This window comes from Schistocerca cancellata, chromosome 2 (assembly GCF_023864275.1).
Source record: "Schistocerca cancellata isolate TAMUIC-IGC-003103 chromosome 2, iqSchCanc2.1, whole genome shotgun sequence".
Classification (NCBI taxonomy): Eukaryota; Metazoa; Arthropoda; class Insecta; order Orthoptera; family Acrididae; genus Schistocerca; species Schistocerca cancellata.
In genome coordinates, this window is record NC_064627.1 from 417,343,406 (window position 1) to 417,363,823 (window position 20,418).

General features: G+C 44.3%; 1 protein-coding gene across 1 annotated transcript in view; it reads right to left on the reverse strand.

Moving 5' to 3' along the window:
* Positions 1-20,418, reverse strand: part of LOC126154484 (espin) — a 485,111-nt gene that overhangs the window by 13,909 nt on the left and 450,784 nt on the right. The window contains exon 12 of the mRNA XM_049916140.1: positions 4,852-5,027. Coding sequence (XP_049772097.1) covers positions 4,852-5,027 — 176 coding nt within the window. The remainder of the gene's footprint in view (positions 1-4,851; positions 5,028-20,418) is intronic.

Consider the following 20,418-nt stretch of genomic DNA (forward strand, 5'->3'; position numbering starts at 1 on the left):
CCTTTGTCAGTATCTCAAAATGAGCTTCAACCCCCCCCCCCCAGTTCACTATTTTGAACTGGTAGAAAAAGAGGACCATTGACTGGACAAGATCGGAGGACAGTGGACCACAGGGCAGCTCCAGAGTCTCCGTCTACACCCGTTTACGTCAGAAGTAGGTAAAGTCGTTCGGGACGAATGGCTGGGAGGTCCCGAAGGGCACGTTCAGCCACGTAATTGGGAAGGTTTTCCTATCCTCTGCGCATGTAGGCATGTTTCCTTCCCGAAGTATGAGAGCTGTGTGGGTAGGTGTATCTGTTAACTGTAGATGACTGTAATGGGTGTATTTACTGTAGTGTCATGTTGGTGTTGCAGATGGTGAGAGAGGGGACACGGTGAAACCCGATGCCAGCGCATAGCCTACTCCTCTCGAAAAGCACCAAGCGGACAGACAAACTTAACGCCCCCCCCCCCCCCCCCCCTCTCTTACACTCACCAGCAATGCCATCATGCACTCACTTCACGAGACACTGCGGACACTGGCGTGAAGACTGGCGATCATAAACTTGACGTCATCACATCTCCTTTCCTTGCTGGCCAAATACAGGTAACGAAAATTTCAACCACCACCGGGTTTCGAACTGGCTTACCTCCGAGTCGAGCGCCACAGCACAGGGGTGCGTTAGCGACCTCACTACGTCAGAAGCGGGGAAAGCCAAGGAGATGCTGGGAGTATATCAAATGTTTGGTCAAAAATCTGCTATTTCAAAAGAACTTGCAGGATGACTGATCGAGCGTCAAGGAAGTACTGTGTGTAAGTGCCACCATTGCAAGGGCTGATCGTCTTTTTCCATTCTTATGTCTCATGCAGGAATCGTTACGACTCTGAACGGCAATGACACTGTGATATGTCACCAAATACCACAACACCAATTACTAAACGCAGTTAGAATTGTTATTTCTAGTACTACTACTACTAATATCATTCATACCAACAAACTACACGTCATCAGTTAGAAATTGTTATTGTTAGTATTACTGTTACTACTACTACTACTATTATTACTACTATTGTTAACGTCTTTGCATAGCAGTTCGGAAGTACCACGCCCAGAGTTATTGAGCATCAAACAAAAATTTTTGTGTAACATAATACAATTTATGATTTGTGTGTGTGGTGATATGACAGCAGTATACAACTTTACGTGGCAATGAAAGTAAAATTCATTCTTCCTAAAGTGCTGAACTCCTGCGGTCTCTAGCAATCCAGTAGACCTTTTTTTTTTTTTTTAAGCATACGGTCTGGGCTTCCTTTCTGTGGGCAGTGAGGAAACTAACATGTGAAACTGCTTTTAAAAAAAATTTAGGAGGTTTTCTTATGTCATGGAATCGAACTTCGAACCTCTATTAACATAGCCTCAGTTTGTGGCAGATCGGCTAATCTCATCGCTGTTTAACCTAACAGTTTAGTAAAACTTTCCATATTCATCTTCCAAGCAGATTAATTAAAGTATTAAATTGGTAACCTCACGAATGGAACTATTTTAACGGGCAAAATGGAGGCTTCTAGGCGTTTATTTATATATGTCTTCTTTATCCAGTATGACAGGGAAGGCCGCGGGAACAAAAGAGCAGAATGGCAAGTTTAGTGTTCTGTGCCTATTTTCTGAACGTCCTAGGCGGGGGATACAACTGGAGGGGAGAATGCTGATTAGTTTCTCTGTTAGGACACTTCTTGGGAAGGGCAAAATCATTATGTTTCTCGAAAGAGTACCATAACGTGGCGCGATCGTCATGGAAAACGACAAGTTTCTTGACGTGACGAAGATCGTTCCATTAGTAGCAATTTTTAAACACGGTATTAAATATTGAAAAATACAGAATACAAAAGAATGCGAACGTGACAAATGACCAGGGAGTTTGTACAAGCCCCCACCCAGACAGAGGATCGAGAACCTACCGGAAGATCGACAGAACAAGTCGCCATGTCTCGCTTGCGCTATACACTGTCCCGTGTATCCGATACACAGGCGGAGCGAACACAGCACGGAGCTGCAGTCTGTCGCAGCTACAGACTTGACTACTATAAGGGCGACGATCTGCTGTTTCGCACATTTTCCGTAATGTTTACACTTGCTGTAATTTCTTGATGGCTGACAATAGCCACGAACTTCGTGTATAACTGGGTGCACTACAGCCAAGGCTGCATTTCACACGTTACTGTTATTTGATTTACATCTACTACATCTGTATCCACACTCTGTAAGCCACAGTATGGTGTTTGGCGCATGTTACTTCCTGTACCAGTCGCGAATGGTTCGCAGGAAGAACTGTTACTCGTAAACCTCGGCGTGATCTGAAATCTCTTTAATTTTGACTTCGTACTATTTTCGCTAGGTGTACGTACTCCGTCCGAACAGGCTTCGTAACGCCCATTGGTTCCGACCGATCACCGTGTCATCCTAAGCCGACAGGCTTCACTGGTTGCGTATATGAAGGGGCATATGGTTAGCACAATGCTGTCCCGGCCGTTGAATTTTCGTAATAGTAGCAGTTACTTCTCTGTCAAGTAACTCCTCGGTTGACTTCACATGGGCTGAGTGCACCCTGCTTGGCAACAGCGCACGATAGACGCTAATGGTATCCCTTCGAAGTGCTAGCCAAGACCGACAGTGCTCGAGTTCGGAGATCTGACGGGAACGGGTGTCACCACTGCGGCAATGCCGTTGGCTGCTAGATGTAGGAAGAAGCAATATATTGGTACGGTCTCGGAACTTTAATAGTAAATCACACTGTGACGCAAATCTCCTCTCTCGCAGCGTCTGCCACTGGAGTTTGCTAAACATGTCCGTTACGCTTTCGTGCTTACTAACTGAACCTGTAGCGAAACGCGCTGTTCTTCTTTGGATGTTGTCTATTTCCTCTACCAGTCCTATCTGGTACGGATCCCAAAATGAGGAGCCACCTTCACGTATTGGTCGAACGAGGCCACCTCCTTTGTGGGTGGACTACATTTCCTGAGGGTTATTCCAGTGAATCTCAGTCTGGTATCTGCCTTACCTGCGATTACTTTTATGTTGTTCCACTTAAATCGCTCCTTACGCACTCCTACATGTTTTACTGAGTGACTCACTCTAGTGATTGTTCTGCAATCCTGTAATCACGCGATAATGAGGCTTTCTACCCATTTATTCACACTATGTTACATTTGTTTGTGGTGATGATGAGTTGCCGTTCCCTATACCAATAGTCCATTCTCTTTAGGTCTTCCTGTATTCCGCTACGATTTTCCAAAGTTGCTACAACTCTGTATACAACAACATCGTCCGCAGGGAGCCTCATGGAACTTCGGACATTATCCACTACGTCACTTACACAGAGTGTTCGGAAATTCCCTTTACAAACTTCTAGGACTTGTAGAGGGGAGTGAGTACATAATATTTTGATTAAGACTACATGTCCGAAAACGTACGTTTTCTGTTCTACGACGGTTTCACTTTAGATTTTTAACTCATCTACTTCTGGTTGAGGATTTGAATTAGGCGCGACACAGTAAATTATTAGGTTACAATTCAAATGGAAACATAACAAAACAGTCACTTATCACTTGAGGACATTTGCTCGTATTAACGCTTGAACATTACGTACTGTACGTACAGTATGCTGGGTTCTTTTTTGTTTTGGAATAATTTAAACGCTTAATGCTTAAATATTAACACAAACAAATCTCCTTAAGCGAAAAAATGAATATTTCTTTGTTTCCTTTCAAATTATTATCTAGTAACTGTATTAAGCCACGTCTAATTCAATTCCTCAAGCAGAAGTAGATGAGTTAAATATCTGAACTGAAACCGTCGTAGAACGGAAAGGATGCGTTTCTGGACGTTGGTTCCTGTTCAAAGTACTCAGTCCCCTCTACAAGTCCTAGAAGTTTGTAACGGGAATTTGCAAACACCCAGTATATACTGTAAAAAGCAATGGTTCTGTAACACTCCCTTGGGGAACCCTCGAAGTTACCTTTAGTTCTGAAGATTTTTCACTGTCGAGAATGACATGCAGTGTTATGCTTGCTGGAAACCCTTCGGTCCCATCACTCGACTGGTGCAGATATTCCGCACGCCCGTATTTCGTCCATTAGACAGCAGTGCAGAACGCTGACGACTTCCGGAAGTCAAGAAACGCGGCATGTACTTGGCACCGTTATCTGCTGATTTCTGATGGAATTAGCAAAATACGCGTGGCAGCAACAAAACAAGAGGCGTGACTTCTCGTTCCGGTAAATTCTGTGCCTGTTCTTGACAGCTCACAAATCACTGTGATGGTTCGCACTAGGGTAATATATTTAAATGGGCATATCTATTTGTAAAAATTCCAGCTTCAGTACATTTTAATGATATTAAACAAATGAATTTTCATACACTGCTTGAACTTTTGCGAACATTTATACCCTCTCTGAAATGTCTCCTTGGCTTGTTTTATGTATTAGGAGTCTCGATCACCGCAATGACCTTCCGCCGGTGCCTGGAAGTTGAAAGCAAAGTTGATATGTAGCACAGTTAGCACTGCATTTCTTCCAGCAGCTAACTGACGTGGCACCAGCCTTTCAGGTACCCAATGCTTGCCACAGATCAGTAAACTTGCGGGTACATCCCAAATGCACTATCGGTTGATGCCTAGTACAGTTAAATTCCTGCCCACAGAGTAACTATCATTCTTGAATCTGGTATTTCGTGTGTAAACAGGCTACTAGAGGAAGCAAAGAGGAAGAGCCCTGGCACCGTCCCCGGCACGGTAGCAGTGATGGAGTGAACGGTGGTGCTGACTTACTGCACGGCTGGCGCCGGCGACCGCGTGTGGCTGCCCGCCACGTACCTTCTCCATGAGCGTGCTGGCGGTCAGAGTGCGAGACAGTTCGTTCAGCAGTTCTTTCTCCTGTAGCTCCTCCACTTTAGCGCGCTGTACCTTCAGCTTCTTGATTCCGGGGATGTCCTTGGACGCCTTCAGTTCGGCAATCAGGTCCTCCTTCTGCGCCAGGAACGGTTGTTCCGCTGCAACAAATACGCTCCATTGTAGTGCTTTCAGTGATAAACGCTGTATGACCCGAACACAAGGTTAACAACTTCACACACACGCACGCACGCACTCACTCCCCTGCCTTCCCCCCCCCCCCCCCCCCCCTCCCACACACACACACACAAGACACCAGTGGATTACGGCAAGGATTAAATAATTTGAATTTGATTTCAGAAAATTTCAGGTTCTGCAAAACATAACGCTTGTCCTTTTTTTAATTCTTCACTCAAGCGCTCAATGAATCTCACTAGTTTTTGTAAAATATTACACAAAACTATTGTTGTTGTTCTAGTCTTCAGTCCAGAGACTGGTTTGATGCAGCTCTCCGTGCAGCTCTATCCTGTGCAAGCTTCTTCACCTCCCAGTACCTACTGCAACCTACTCCCTCTGAATCTGCTTAGTGTATTCATCTCTTGGTCTCTCTCTACGATTTTTACCCTCCACGCTGCCCTCCAATGCTAAATTTGTGATCCCTTGATGCCTCAGGACATGTCCTATCAACCGATCCCTTCTTCTAGTCAAGTTGTGCCACAAATTTCTCTTCTCCCCAATTCTATTCAATACCTCCTAATTAGTTATGTGATCTACCCATCTAATCTTCAGCATTCTTCTGTAGCACCACATTTCGAAACCTTCTATTTTCTTCTTGTCTAAGCTATTTATTGTCCACGTTTCGCCGGCCGAAGTGGCCGTGCGGTTAAAGGCGCTGCAGTCTGGAACCGCAAGACCGCTACGGTCGCAGGTTCGAATCCTGCCTCGGGCATGGATGTTTGTGATGTCCTTAGGTTAGTTAGGTTTAACTAGTTCTAAGTTCTAGGGGACTAATGACCTCAGCAGTTGAGTCCCATAGTGCTCAGAGCCATTTGAACCATTTGTCCACGTTTCACTTCCATACACGGCTACACTCCAAACAAATACTTTCAGAAACGACTTACTGACACTTAAATCTATACTCGATGTTAACAAATTTCTCTTCTTCAGAAAGGCTTTCCTTGCCATTGCCAGTCTACATTTTATATCCTCTCTACTTCGACCATCATCAGTTATTTTGCTCCCCAAATAGCAAACCTCCTTTACTACTTTAAGTGTCTCATTTCCTAATCTAATTCCCTCAGCATCACCCGATTTAATTCGACTACGTTCCATTATCGTCGTTTTGCTTTTGTTGATGTTCAAAACTATTATTGCTTTTTAGTTCATATTGAAGAATTACAACATACTTTACATTGGACTAAAACAGTAAGCTAACTAGAAATTATGTATAATATTTAATAAAAATAAAACGAGACACACTGAAGATGACATATAGGCGTCGAAACATGTTTGGGTAAAGTATAGAAAAAGGTAAAGAACTATGTTTTTGCCCGCATATCCTTCTGTTTGAGTTCAACGGACGGGTGACAGCAGCGGAGGCAGCCGCAACATTTGCGCCGTTTATGAGGATAATGCCACTGGACAGGGCGCGGCGGGAAAATGGGTTTCTCGTTTCAAGGAGGATCGTTTTGACATTGGTGACTCTCCACGTTCAGGATGACCTTCGGGGTTTGATGAGGATCGTTTAAACGCATTAATCCACAACGATCGACATCAGTGCATAGTTCGTGCAGGATACGGTGGTCGATGTGCAATGACCAGTTTTCGTCCAAAGCGCTGGGAGAGTTCATTCGTTCAGAAGGGGAGGCAGACAAGTGTTTGCCACCTTTCGGCCGGTCGGCGATGACCGCATCGAGGCGCACGACAGGCAATCTTTCTCAAACGATTTTACAGAAGTTATTCCATAAAAAAACATGATTTTTGGCTTTACCTGTAGCTTCATATGTCAAGTTCATCATGATATGCCCATCATTTCGTCAATGGTTATAGTTATTGTGATATTTACATGGAACCAAGACACTAAGCGAAATTCGAAAAAGTTTGCAGTTTAAAAATAGTGGCCGCTATGATTTTGCGTTTGCTGCATATTACGTAATATGTTGCTGTGTACGAAATATGGCTAACATACTGAATTTTTCTTAAGCCTTAGGTAGAGGTCTCTATCTGTTACCAATCTCGAGAAAACTAATCTGACGTAACAAATCATTTGCGATCGGACCGCGCCAGCGATAAAGTCAGAGTGAAATATCCACAACATTTGTCATATTTCATAAAAGGTTATCTCAAACCTTTTATGAAAAGAGTCTTTGGCAAATGGTAGCGTGCAAAGAGGAAAGTATTTTGCTATATGGTTGTTCTACAAAACTTCATTATCTACCTTGCAAGTTGGACTCACACGTTCTAAACCAGGAACCTAGTCTCTGTTCTGGCTTAGTTTGTGAACTAAATAAAATGTATTCGGGTACAGGGGGGGGGGGGGGCAGGAACTGATAATATGGCAGTTATTGCACGATGCTTGTCGTCAAAAAATAATGATGCCAGTACAATTACATCAGTGTGTATTCTTGCACATGAGTGTAGAAAATTGTATTTTGTAGGTGATACATTTGCTTGCTATCTTCAGTGAAAGTATAGATTTCGAAAGAGGCTACTAGGTGGCGACTGTATATAATTTCTGAAGGGGGAAACGAACGCTCTAAATCCGTTACGTTCTTAACACAGCGAGTCTGCATGCAGCATCGGAGAAAAAATTATGGTACTTTTCCCGTTGAAATTCCATCTCTTAAAACTGACATTTTAAAGGACGTTTTGATCGTCTGATTTCTCGCAGGACGTCTGTGTGCAGGCGCCCATTGACGTATAAACGTTCGGAGAAATTGTATCCAAACTGTTACCCGAGTGCAGTCTTGCGCTTTCTGTGATATGAAAGATGTAGCTTCTGTTACAAAAATGCTTACACTCTACAGTGACTGATGGTCTTAATTTTCTTTGTCATGGGTTCCGTCTAAAGTTTGGAAAATTTGGAAATTTGTGGTAAGTTCCTGTGGGATCAAACTGTTGAGGTCATCGGATCCTGGTCCTACACACTACTTAATCTAACTTAAATTAACTTGCGATAAGGACAACACACATACCCATGCTCGAGGGAGGACTCGAACCTCCGACTGGGGTAGCCGCGCGAACCGTGGCAAGGCGCCCCCAGACCACGCGGCTACCCCGCGCGGCTTATTGCACGAGAACTATGGTGTAATAAAAAACAGGCTACGACTTATTAAACATCTCTTTCCAGTGGTTCTTTATCCTGTACAGAGTTAACCTTCTTATTACTTAAATTAATATTAATCAACCATTTCCGCTTTTGTTCTGTACAGTGGCAACCAAAAATATAACAAACAATAAGTCTGTTATCCCACAGCGGAATAAATATAGAGTACTCATAATTTCTTTCACACTTCCGTATTTTTTCGATATGCTGACTGCAGTAGGAATACGACCGCGCTGTCGATGGGACGTTAAACATTAATCTTTCTTAAAACTTCCTGCCAGATTAAAACTGTGTGTCGCACCGAGACTCGAAATCGGGACCTTCGCCTTTCGCGGGCAAGTGCTCTACCAACTGAGCTACCCAAGCACGACTCACGTCCCGTCCTCACAGCTTTACTTCTGCCAGTATCTCATCTCCTACTTTCCAAACTTTACAGAAGCTCTTCTGTGAACCTTTCAGAACTAGCACCCCTGAAAGAAAGGATATTGCGGAGACATGGCTTAGCCACAGCCTGGGGGATGTTTCCAGAATGAGATTTTCACTCTGCAGCGGAGTGTGCGCTGATATGAAACTTCCTGGCAGATTAAAACTGTGTGCCCGACCGAGACTCGAACTCGGGACCTTTGCCTTTCGCGGGCAAGTGCTCTACCATCTGAGCTACCGAAGCACGACTCACGGCCGGTCTCACAGCTTCACTTCTGCCAGTATCTCGTCTCCTACCTTCCAAACTTTACAGAAGCTCTCCTGCGAACCTTGCAGAACTAGCACTCCTGAAAGAAAGGATATTGCGGAGACATGGCTTAGCCACAGCCTGGGGGATGTTTCCATAATGATATTTTTACTCTGCAGCGGAGTGTGCGCTGATATGAAACTTCCTGGCAGATTAAAACTGTGTGCCGGACCGAGACTCGAACTCGGGACCTAATCTTTCTTTCTTGTTTTGTATAGCAGGAACTGACGACTGCTGGAAGACCGTGTAAAATATTGTTCTCGAAGACACCGCACGCTATGTAAGTAACCGAGCAAGAATCACGCTGCATATTCTTAATTATCGTAAATAGACTCTAAAAATTTACAGCTTGTTTAGTCTCGTAACAGCTGAATACGAACTCCGTAACAGCTGAATACGAACTCGAGTTACTTTGGTTACAAGGGCATTTTTTTATTATTGTCCTTCTTTGAACGAGTATTTGATCAGAGTTGTTCTCTGCCCTAACCTCATCACTGTCTATGGTTTTCACATCAAAATTAGACACACCAATATAGGTAGGCAGCACGGAGGTAGGGAAGATTTCCACCCAGGATGCGCTGCGTTTATTGTGACTGTAAATTAATGCATCACCTGACTCGCGAAAATTAAATTTAATGTATCGTCTACCATTATCTAATAACGCCGAACTTACTGTACTCTCGAAGTAAAATCTAGTATTTATTTCCTTCTTCCTTTTTTACTTATTTATGTCGTATTGTGGAGGGCTTCACAGTTGTGTAATGTCTCCTTTTCTGTTGACGTCGCTCCAACAGTGTGGGTTGTGGCATAGTAAGGTTGCGAAAGTACCATAACACTTCTGGAGTTCCCTTGTTGTTGAAACTTTTGCTCTGCTAGAAACGATGACAAGGAAAAGCAGCTTATAAGTCTGTAGGAATCTTATAGTCAATGTCGTTCTAAATCACTAATGTAGTTCGAATCAGTCTACATTTCCCCAATGTGATCACATAAGACGTGTCGCTTGCATAGTGTGTCGCCTTACTAATAAAAGACACAGACGTGTCGTTGCACTATTAGAAGATCGTTCACATTTAGATCTCTTGCTCTTAAATATTGGGTGAACCGAACAACGATTTTCGCTGTTACGTTTGAGTTTCGGAATGTAATCTGTTCACAAAAAGAAAAGCTACTTTCTGCTGGAAACTATCTGCACTTTTGTTACTTTGTGACTACGAAGATAAGATTAGATTAGAGGATCTTTCGTGCGTACTGAGACACAGAAACAATGTGCTCCACCCATCAATCATTTGGGAGACAAAGCATCGAGCGGAGTCAGTGCAATGGTGATACAACTGTCACGTTCGGGAAGCTGGCCGACCAACTTGATTTAGGTTTTCTATGATTTCCTTAAATCACTCAAGACAAATTCCGCCACAATAACTTTGAAAAAGACACAGTCAGCTTCACTCCCTACCATCTTTTTACGACAAGCTTGTGCTCCGTTTCTAATAACATCATCGCTGACAGTAAATTAACCGTTCTGTGGAGCAGTTCATAGTGACCTAGAAGTTATACAGAAGTTCGAAAAGCTGCTAACAAATGGCACTGTAATGGTATCACATAGTGCTTACAAAGTGCGTCGCAGCTCAGATCACTCACTTCGACCGTTGAAAGGGGGTTAGCGTACCGAAAGAAGAGTTTGAAATCATGTTTTCCTAGTGCAGAAATACCACAGGTTAGCACACACTACGGAAACAAGGCACAGTTTTCAGACACGATTTAATGTTCCAAAAGGACCCGATGGGAAAACCATTAGCAAGCTCTTCGCCAAATTCCAGCGGACAGGCAGCGTGGCTGAAGATCCACCAGAAGATGTTGGCTGTTTCTGGAATTATTCAGCAAAATCCAAGGACATACGTTCGAAGCATTGCATCAGAGACTGTTTTGAAGCGTTCCATCATGCAGAAAACAATGAGCCCACAAGGGTTTCCATTCAAAATCCAAAGCCACGAGGCGAGTTGGGCCACAAACGGCTGACATCGCGAACCAGATTGTCACAATAATTGATAGTGAAGGATTTGGTGCTGGCTGCATTTAGTTCACAGATGAAGCACACTTTTACCTGAATGCAGTCGTGAATAAAGAAAACCGGAAATTTTGGGGTTCCTAAAATGCCCATTTCTGCGTTGCGAAACCACTGTATTCTCCCAACGTTACTGTTTGGGCTGCGGTATGCAGAAGATGCATTATTGGCCCTTTTTCATGCGAGAAACGCTCACTAGTGAACGTTACGTTGCAATTTTGGAAAAATCTGTCACCACATCGAGCGGGCACCGAATGTTTCATGAAAGATGGGGCCAGACTACATGGCACCGAACAGGAGTTTCGCTTTCTCGATGAATACTTCGGGAATAGAGTCATTGCGTTGGATTATTGCAAATTTACCGGCGCAGAGATAGATTGGCTTCCATATGCGCCCAGTTTGACTCCTTGTGATTACTTTTTGTGAAGCACATTGAAAGATTCTATTGATCGGAACGTCCCACCATGCTGGACGAGCTCGAATCGGCGATCTGTGTGGCGTCTGAATTCATTTTCGTTGAGACACTACAGGATTTGATAGCAAATTTCGTTGTACGTTTGCGCCACCTCTGTACTGCGAGTGGTGGACATTTTGAAAAAAAAAACCTGTGTTGTGATTGCAAAGAACCCTTGCAGAGGACGAGTTTAACGACGCACGCTGATACCGTACGAGCCGCACAGCGTACAGCACCGTCTGTTACCAGCTTTTCGAACTAATTCGAAACTTCTGTATTCAATTCTTACAGGTTTCATAGTAAACATATCTTTTGTCACACTCGTCTATCGATTTTAGTTTTCGAGATATTTGAATTTGAATTCAGGGACTCTTTCGCTGGACACTCTGTATTAACAAGGAGTTGGAATAATAGCAAATGTCAACACCATAGATAATTCCAGATGTGTTGAAGATATCGCCTTGTTGGTAGGGACCTTGCCAGGTCTCCAAAGACTCAGTAGCTAATGTAATTTAAAGTGGAATGATCACATAAAAGAAACTGGTAGAAAGGCATATGTAAACTTGAGATTCATTGGAATAATATTAATAAAATGTAATCCATCCACGAAAGAAATGGCTTGCGAAACACTCGGTAGATCGATTATTGAGTACTGTTCGTCGGTCTGGGACCGTTACCAGGTTGGATTAATGGAAGAGAAAAGGAGAGCTCCAAAGAAGAACGGCGCATTGCGTCACGCATCGTTTCCTAGGTTCGAAAGCGTTACGCAGATTCGCGACAACTTCCAGAGGCAGGCGCTACAAGAGTGGCGATGTGCACAACGAAGAGGTTTACAGGTGAAATTTTGAGAGCGTACGTTCCAAGAAGGAGGGTGACACAATGCTGCCTCACAAATACGTCTCGCTAACTAACTACGGCGAGAAAATTACAGCTCATGCCGAGTTTATCGGCACTCGTTCTTCCCAAACAACATTTGTGAGGGCTGAGAGGAAAATATAGTGATAGCAGAAGTAGACTTCGCCATACACCACCAGGTGGCATGTGGAGTGCAGATGAAGATATGCCTGTGGAGGACCAGTAGTGCAGAGAGATTAGTCACCAGCTGAGCACAGTTCAAATCATGGTACAGTACCGGGGGTTTTCCGCAGTTGTCACACATCGCTTACGGTGAATTCTGGGATGGTTCCCTTATCCGAGTTAGAATGGACAAATTGTCCCCTTGTCAGGCCGTCATGGAGTGAGATCCGCCGTGCACCGGTGAGTGACTAACGGGATGAATGTAGTGAGAAGTGCGGCTGGCTACCAGCTCTTCGAAGCCCCGTGGTTTCTGTCTCAAACCACAATTTTATTCATTTTGTTTTGAAGTACCAGTACCTTTAGCATGAACCATCGATGCTACGCACAAACCACTGGGACTCAAAGGACTGCGGTATGCAGCAGGTGCTTGCCCGCTTTTCTGCTTTCCTGTTCGCAATAGACCGCCCTGCCGTCATGCTTTCTTCTCCGAGATGACCGCCTAAGTCCTCATGAGGCGCCACTGGCTACCTTTACGTAGTGAAAGCGCTTCACTCTACCATTACTGCCGATGAAAATATTTCTGCTCCGTAGTTAGTACTCATTCCTGTAGCCCGTGCATCGCCACGTTCAATTATTCACTTGTCACCGGTACTATAGTCACACACCTGTTATACACGTTACGCTCGCTTGCGTCTGGATACGCACATGAACACACAAACTCTCTCTCTCTCTCTCTCACTCTCACTCTCTCTCTCTCTCTCTCTCTCTCTCTCTCTCTCTCTCTCTCTCTCACACACACACGCACGCTCTTACCCGTCATCTGTCCCTTCCTCCTGCTGGTCTCTCCTCCCCTCTCTCTCAAACTTCTCTCTCTCTCTCTCTCTCTCTCTCTCTCTCTCTCACTCCCTCCCTCCCTCTCTCTCTCTGTATGTCTCTCATTCTCTCTCTCTCCCTATCTCTCTATCTATCTATCACTCGAACTCAGACACACAACGTGGGGCTAAAAGTAGTGGGTGAGTTTTAATATTTGGGCAGAAAGAAGTTTCTGAAATGTAGTATTACAAACGAATGCTGAAGATCAGATGGGTGGATTGGATAATTAATAAGGTGACAGTAAATCGATCACGAGAGAAAAGAAATTTATGGCACAAATTGTATACAAGAGGGGATCACTTCATAAATTATGATGTTCATTAAAAAAATATTTTAAGCACGATTCGCCTCTTTCAGTTGTCACTCTCTGTTTCTTGATCGAGATTCATGCTGTAACCATCTCATTTATTTGCTCGCAACATATTTGAAAGAATAACCATAAATCGTAATTTAGTCTGTGTTTTATTTACCAAAAATGATATTACTACCCTTGACTAACGCTCTGGAAAGCTTCTTTTGATACATTTCAGTGCTATATACGTCTAAAAGCGATCAGTTTCGTGATGCGCCATTATGTGCAGTTTTGCACAATATAAAAGAAGTAAAATCTTTTCAATCTATGTTTGTTTAACGAGGTCCGATTCAGGTTTTCTGGTGTAATGCAGACCATCTTGTTGCATTAAACTTCAGATAACCACAGTCCACCGTCACCAAAATTATCTGCTCGCCAACACAGATTCTGAGTCTGACAACTACTACAGCAGGTAACAAAGACAGCGTAAATTGACCATCTGCAGGATAAGTTAAGAAGAAGAGAAAACTACTTTTCGGTGCTCTCCACATTCTGTTCTGTGGTGGTCACTACGGCGTGTCCCTTCTTCCGACCAATTGGAATTGGGAAGAATGCAAATTAGCGATTTCAGTTTAAATTCCAAAATCGCTGATTGGGATACGTCACAAGGCGGAGCGGGAACGGAAGGAGGGGGGGGGGGGGAGGGGAGAGGAGGGTTGTAGAGGGAGGCCAAGGTTTGACTACGGTAAATGGTTGTGGACTGTAGTAGTTATGCAAGGATGATATCAGTTTCAAACTCGGCACGAAAACGTAAGAGGACAGTTTAAGAATGGCGTGCGTCGCTACTGAAAAGAAACGTATTCCAAACAAACAAATTTCCAAGGCTACAGTCGTTACTCGATGTTGCATTACTGTGTCTCGAATATGATCAGTTGTGACGAAACCGGCCATCGAATTCCTGAAATAATGGTCGACAAAAAGTTGTCAGTGAATTAAGCCTGTAGTACGTCTGAATTCCTGAAAATATTTATGTTATTAGTCGTGCCAGAAAATTTTCCTACATCTATATCACTTCGCAAAGAATATCAGACATTTTATCACTTTTATCACATTGGAGATAAAAGTGGTTTATCCGCTTCCAAAGACGCACATAGTAGATATGATAAATACTGACATATTACCACTCTGGGAGTTATTGGAGGTACCTCCTTCAAATGGCTCTGAGCACTATGGGACTTAACTTCTGAGGTCATCAGTCCCCTAGAACTACTTAAACCTAACTAACCTAAGGACATCACACACATCCATGCCCGAGTCAGGATTCGAACCTGCGACCGTTGCGGTCGCGCGGTTCCAGACTGTAGCACCTAGAACCGCTCGGCCAACCTGGCCGGCTAGAGGGAACTGTAGAGGACAAAAAGTATAGACAAGAATTTGAATACATTTATCAGACAAGGTGCAAGTGTTGCTCTGAGAGGGGAGGAGGAATAGGCACAGGGTGTAGCGGGTATAAACGCAGATATTTCTATGTGTAGTACTTTAATATGCACACGCATCAGAGTATTGTTTGCTTTTTCTCCGTATCGAACAGTATTCACACAAGGACGTCAAAAACTTTACGATATGATGATTTCCACGTTGTCGTATTTACATCACTAAGTGGTCTAGGCCTGTCAGTATAGACTTACCGTTTTGCCTCCATGCATTCACGCTTCAACACCTGGCCTGCTGCCCAGGGGAAAACAATAGCTTGCTCTTGGCACTTGTACTTGGATATACTAAACACGACTTGTAATAGCTGTAATTATTAGTCTGAAAATGACGTAAATATTGACGTAATGTTGTTCAGTATACTGCCCTCAGTCATCAATAGAAATATCTGCACTGTATATTATTGGTGGGCTGCATCAAGCCAGTCAAGAGGTCTGATAACTCTAAAAAAGAAAGGTAAAAATAAAGTTGGTTCCTTTCTCATTTTTTTTTCAAGGATGATTTCATTTTCCGAGCTGCGCGTACAGCTTAGCACGCAGTGTGATAGCTTCTGAGAAAGCCATCAATAGAAATATTTGCACTGTACATTCATGGTGGGCTGCATCAAGCCAGTCAGAAGTCTGATAACTCTAAAAAAGAAAGATAAAAATGAAGTTGGTTCCTTTCTCTTTTTTTTTTTTTTTTTTTTTTTTTTTTTTCCAAGGAAGATTTCATTTTCCGAGGTGCGCGTACAGCTTGGCGCGCAGTGTGTTAGCTTCCGAGAAAGGGAGGTGATCCAGATCTGGATCGAGCGATTAACGGCCGATGTACTGGAAGGCTGGGCAGTCTGAGTATGGTTTTTAGGTGGTCTTCCACGCCCGTTGAGGCAAATGCTGGACTGGTCTCCAAACTCCAGCTCAGAAGCTACGAAGCACAACATAACATAAAAGTTTACAAGATTCACAGACCCATGGTGCACACAATTTGCTTTACTTATGTTAATTGACGCCTACGGCGACGGGCGGGGAATCCGGCCACAAATTTAGAATAAAATATGAAATAAATTTGCCAAATCATAGAAAACTGCGGATGCGGTACGACGGGACAAATGAAGGAATACTTCATTTTGCTTGCGAGGGAGTAAATTACACCCAGGTTGGCCCATCTTTTCTAGTGGTCACTGCACCGCTATGCTGGCGCTTCTATTAGATTAGACGGCCAGAGCCGAGCCGTGGCGGATGCCCGGCGGGCCGCTGGGACGGAACGCCCTGGGTGGCGGACGCTTTCACCCAAGTTGGCCGCGGCTCACCGGCAGTCTCCTCACTCAGACGTCGCAGAGCCACAGCGCTGCACAACGCTCCTCACACGAGCCGCTGGTCTGCTTCCGCGTTATTGTGGCAGCCGTGCGGCCAGTGAAGGGCCAATACGTAAACAGACTCACTACACAGCAGGCGCGCGCTCCTTTGAAGGTCATCATTGTTCTTTCGTCCTCAAGCTGAACGTTTGCTGCCATTGTTCCTGGCGCGTTGCCGTGCAAGATCATGAACTCACTTTCGCTTTCTTCTCTCTCTGCTTGTTCTTTGCTTGTAAACCTTTGATATATCCGTTCCCAGGAACACGCGCAGTGTGACAATCCGGTACATGTATGTCCATAGACACTTTACTTTCCAACCTTCAATTATGGCGCAATGAGCAGAACTTTACCTTGCAAAACAAAGAAATGAGACACGTACCGATCGAATCAATGTATGTAATTAAAGAACGCTGGTCCGTTCAAGTTTGATTTTCCCACAGATGCAGATCACACCCACAATTAAACGTGAAAGCATCCTAGACACAACTGAGATGGATATTGGATCGGGACCTAAATCTGAGCTACATCTCCTCTCTAATATTGGACTAAGGTGTCTTGTCGTCACGTCTACGCCAGTTCCCATTCGGCTTCGCAAACCGAAACACCTTATTGTAAATTTAAATTGAGTAGCTGAAATGGCGCCTTACCGTTTTTGCCGCTAGTATTAAATTTTGCTACGTTCGTAGCTTATGAAGCAATTTTTCGACGTTATACAGGGTGGACGGAAATTCCCGTTACAAACTTCTAGGGCATGTAGAGGGTAGTGAGTACAGAACATTTTGAATAGGAACCCATGTCCGGAATCGTATCGTTTCCGTTCTACGACAGTTTCAATTCAGATGTGTACCTCGTCAACGTCTGCTTACGGCAAGAGAAACGTTTCAGAGTTCCCTGCCCTGGTATGCAACAGGGTAGACACGATGACGTGTACTACGTCAAACGATCCCCAGGTGTCAGTTACTCTCCGCTTCGCTGTGAGACCGAGTCAATACCTGTGCATCACCGATAGAGGAAACGTTTGCGGAATACACAGACATGCTCCTTGTGTACGGCGAAGCTGGAGGTAACGGAAGAGCTGCTAGTCGGCTGTATCACGAACGTTTTCCACACCGTCACACTCCGTCGCACAAATTGTTTGCCCGAGTTACACAACGGCTACGAGAAACGGGTACCTTCACCGTGAGGCGGCAGGACTGTTGTGTTCCACGGCGACGCCGCACCCCCGAATTTTAAGGAGGTGTACTGAGTCGCATTGAAGATAGCCCGTCAACGAGTTCGCGAACAATTGAGCGTGCAATGGCTGTTAGTCACAATACCGTCTTGGACGTCCTGCATGAGCAACAATTACATCCGTACCACTTACAAACGGTACACGCTATGGGTACAGCAGACTTTCCACAAGGTGTCGCCTTCTGCACATGGTTATTGCACCGTTGCATCGATGCGCACCTGTTTCCACGTCGTGTTCTCTTCACAGATGAATGTAGGTTCACAAGGTATTGAGTTCTGAATGCTCGAAAGAGCCATGTCTGGGCGGACGAAAACCCTCATGCCACGCATGTTCAGGGATTTCAAGAAAGATTTGGAATTAACTTGTGGGCAGGTATTATGGACGGTCATGTGATTGGACCATACCTCCTTCCATCCAAGCTCACGGATCCCTCATACTTAGTCTTCCTACGACACTTATGGACCCGTTCGTGGAAGCTGTGCCATTGAATGTCCGTCAAGGCCGGCCGCGGTGGCCGAGCTGTTCTAGACGCTTCAGTCCGGAACCGCGAGACTGCTACGGTCGCAGGTTCGAATCCATCGGGCATGGATGTGTGTGCTGTCCTTAGGTTAGTTAGGTTTAAGTAGTTCTAAGTTCTAGGGGACTGATGACCTCAGATGTTAAGTCCCATAATGCTCAGAGCCATTTGAACCATTTTTGTCCGTCAGGAAATGTGGTTTCAGCATGATGGAGCACCACCTCACTTTTCACTGGCTGTCTGGAGACATCTCAACAGACGGTATAGTGAAAGCTAGATAGGCCGTAGTAGTCCAACCACGTGGCCGCCACGATCGCCGGAATTAACCCCTGCGGACTACTTCTTGTGGGGTCGTATGAAGAGCGTAATTTGTGAGACACCTTTACAGACACAGGAAGATCTGATGGCACGAGTTCTGACCGCTGTACAAGACACTGAAGAGACACCAGGTTGGATGGAGAGAGTGTACCAGAACATGCTTCGGAGGTACAATGTGTGTAACAACATTGGTGATCGTCACATCGAGACGCATTGTAATGCATTGGTACGTTGCGGCCGGAGCCGTAGATGCTGGGTTCATGTTGTTGTCGACTAACGTAAACTATAAGGTGTAAGTTGTAATGCAAATGCGCAAGTGATAACGGAACGAGTCAGTATTCTTTTCAAATGGATTGCAACAACTGTACTGGGTCACGCCTAAGTACATTCCTCATGTGGGTGTGGATGAGATAATCATCTGCATTGAAACTGTCGTAGAACGGAAATGATACGTTTCCGGACAAGGATTCCTATTCAAAATGTTATGTACTCATACCCTCTACATGTCCTAGAAGTTTGTAACGGGAATTTCCGACCACCCTGTATATATATAAGCATAAATATAAGGGTATGTATAAAGATAAAAGATGCGTTGGACAAGTGGACCAAGCTCGATCAGAAACTAAGAGAAAAATTGTAAGTACTCAAGTAAAAAAGTTGTTTAAGGACTCCTGTTACCGAGCAACTTTTCTTTGCTGTTTTAACGGATTACTTTGTCGTCACATAATAGGGAAAACCATTTTTAAGATGAAAAAAGACTGAAAAAGTTTTCGCATTTATATTTGTTGTTAAATGATTTCAGCTAACAATGGCGTCATCAGACAAGCAGGTAGAATGAAATTAAACAATACTGAAAACTATATGCTGTAATCGAAAGGCGTGAAAAATTCTCACAGTAAAATGCTATCTTTGTGAATCCGTAAAAATAACAGGAAGTGTCAGAAATTGATACTGAACTATACAGGGTGGTCCTAAAATAATTCTATAAATTTTACGGTCAGTTACCTTCCATAAAAACAAGAAAAAGTTCACATGAACATATGGCCAAAAGTCATTAGTTTACTAATCAAACTTCAAGGACTTTTATGTACGAAACGTTAGTTATTCACAGCTTAAAAGCGTCATCAACTCAGAAGCTCATAGCCGGCCGGTGTGGCCGAGCGGTTCTAGGCGCTACAGTCTGGAACCACGCGACCGCTACGGTCGCAGGTTCGAATCCTGCCTCGGGCGTGGATGTGTATGATATCCTTAGGTTAGTTAGGTTTAAGTAGTTCTAAGTTCTAGGGGACTGATGACCTCAGTAGTTAAGTCCCATAGTCCTCAGAGCCATTTTTTCAGAAGCTCATAACAAATGTTCAAAATACCCTCCTCTTGCTTCCACATACACACACACACACACACACACACACACACACAGACACACACAGACACAGGCACTCGTCGAATCACGGACCGACACGTCCTTACAAATGCTCCCTGATGTCGGTAAATGGTTCCGCAGGCTTCCTTGACAAGTCAATGAAGAATATCTGCACCCAGTTTGTCCGCTGCGTAAAGCAGCTGATTATGGTGCCGCCAGAGATGTTCATTCATAGGAAAGAGGTCAGGAGAAAGTGCAGGCCATGGAACTGGCCGTCCCCTTCCTATCCAACTGTTATGACAGAAACCAGCATCCCCAACAGTGAGACGAAAATGTGCTGGAGCGGCAGCACGCACAAATCACTTTTTTCTCCTTATTTGCAGGGGCACATGTTCTAGTAAGCGCTGGAGAGTGTTCTGAATATGGTCCTGTAGACAATAACTGTAAGCCTTGCTGGGAGACCTACCAGTCATCTGCAGTTCCAGCCCACACATTAAACTGGTGCTGATGTCTGCCCTGAGCTATAGCATGAGAATTTCTGGCCCATGT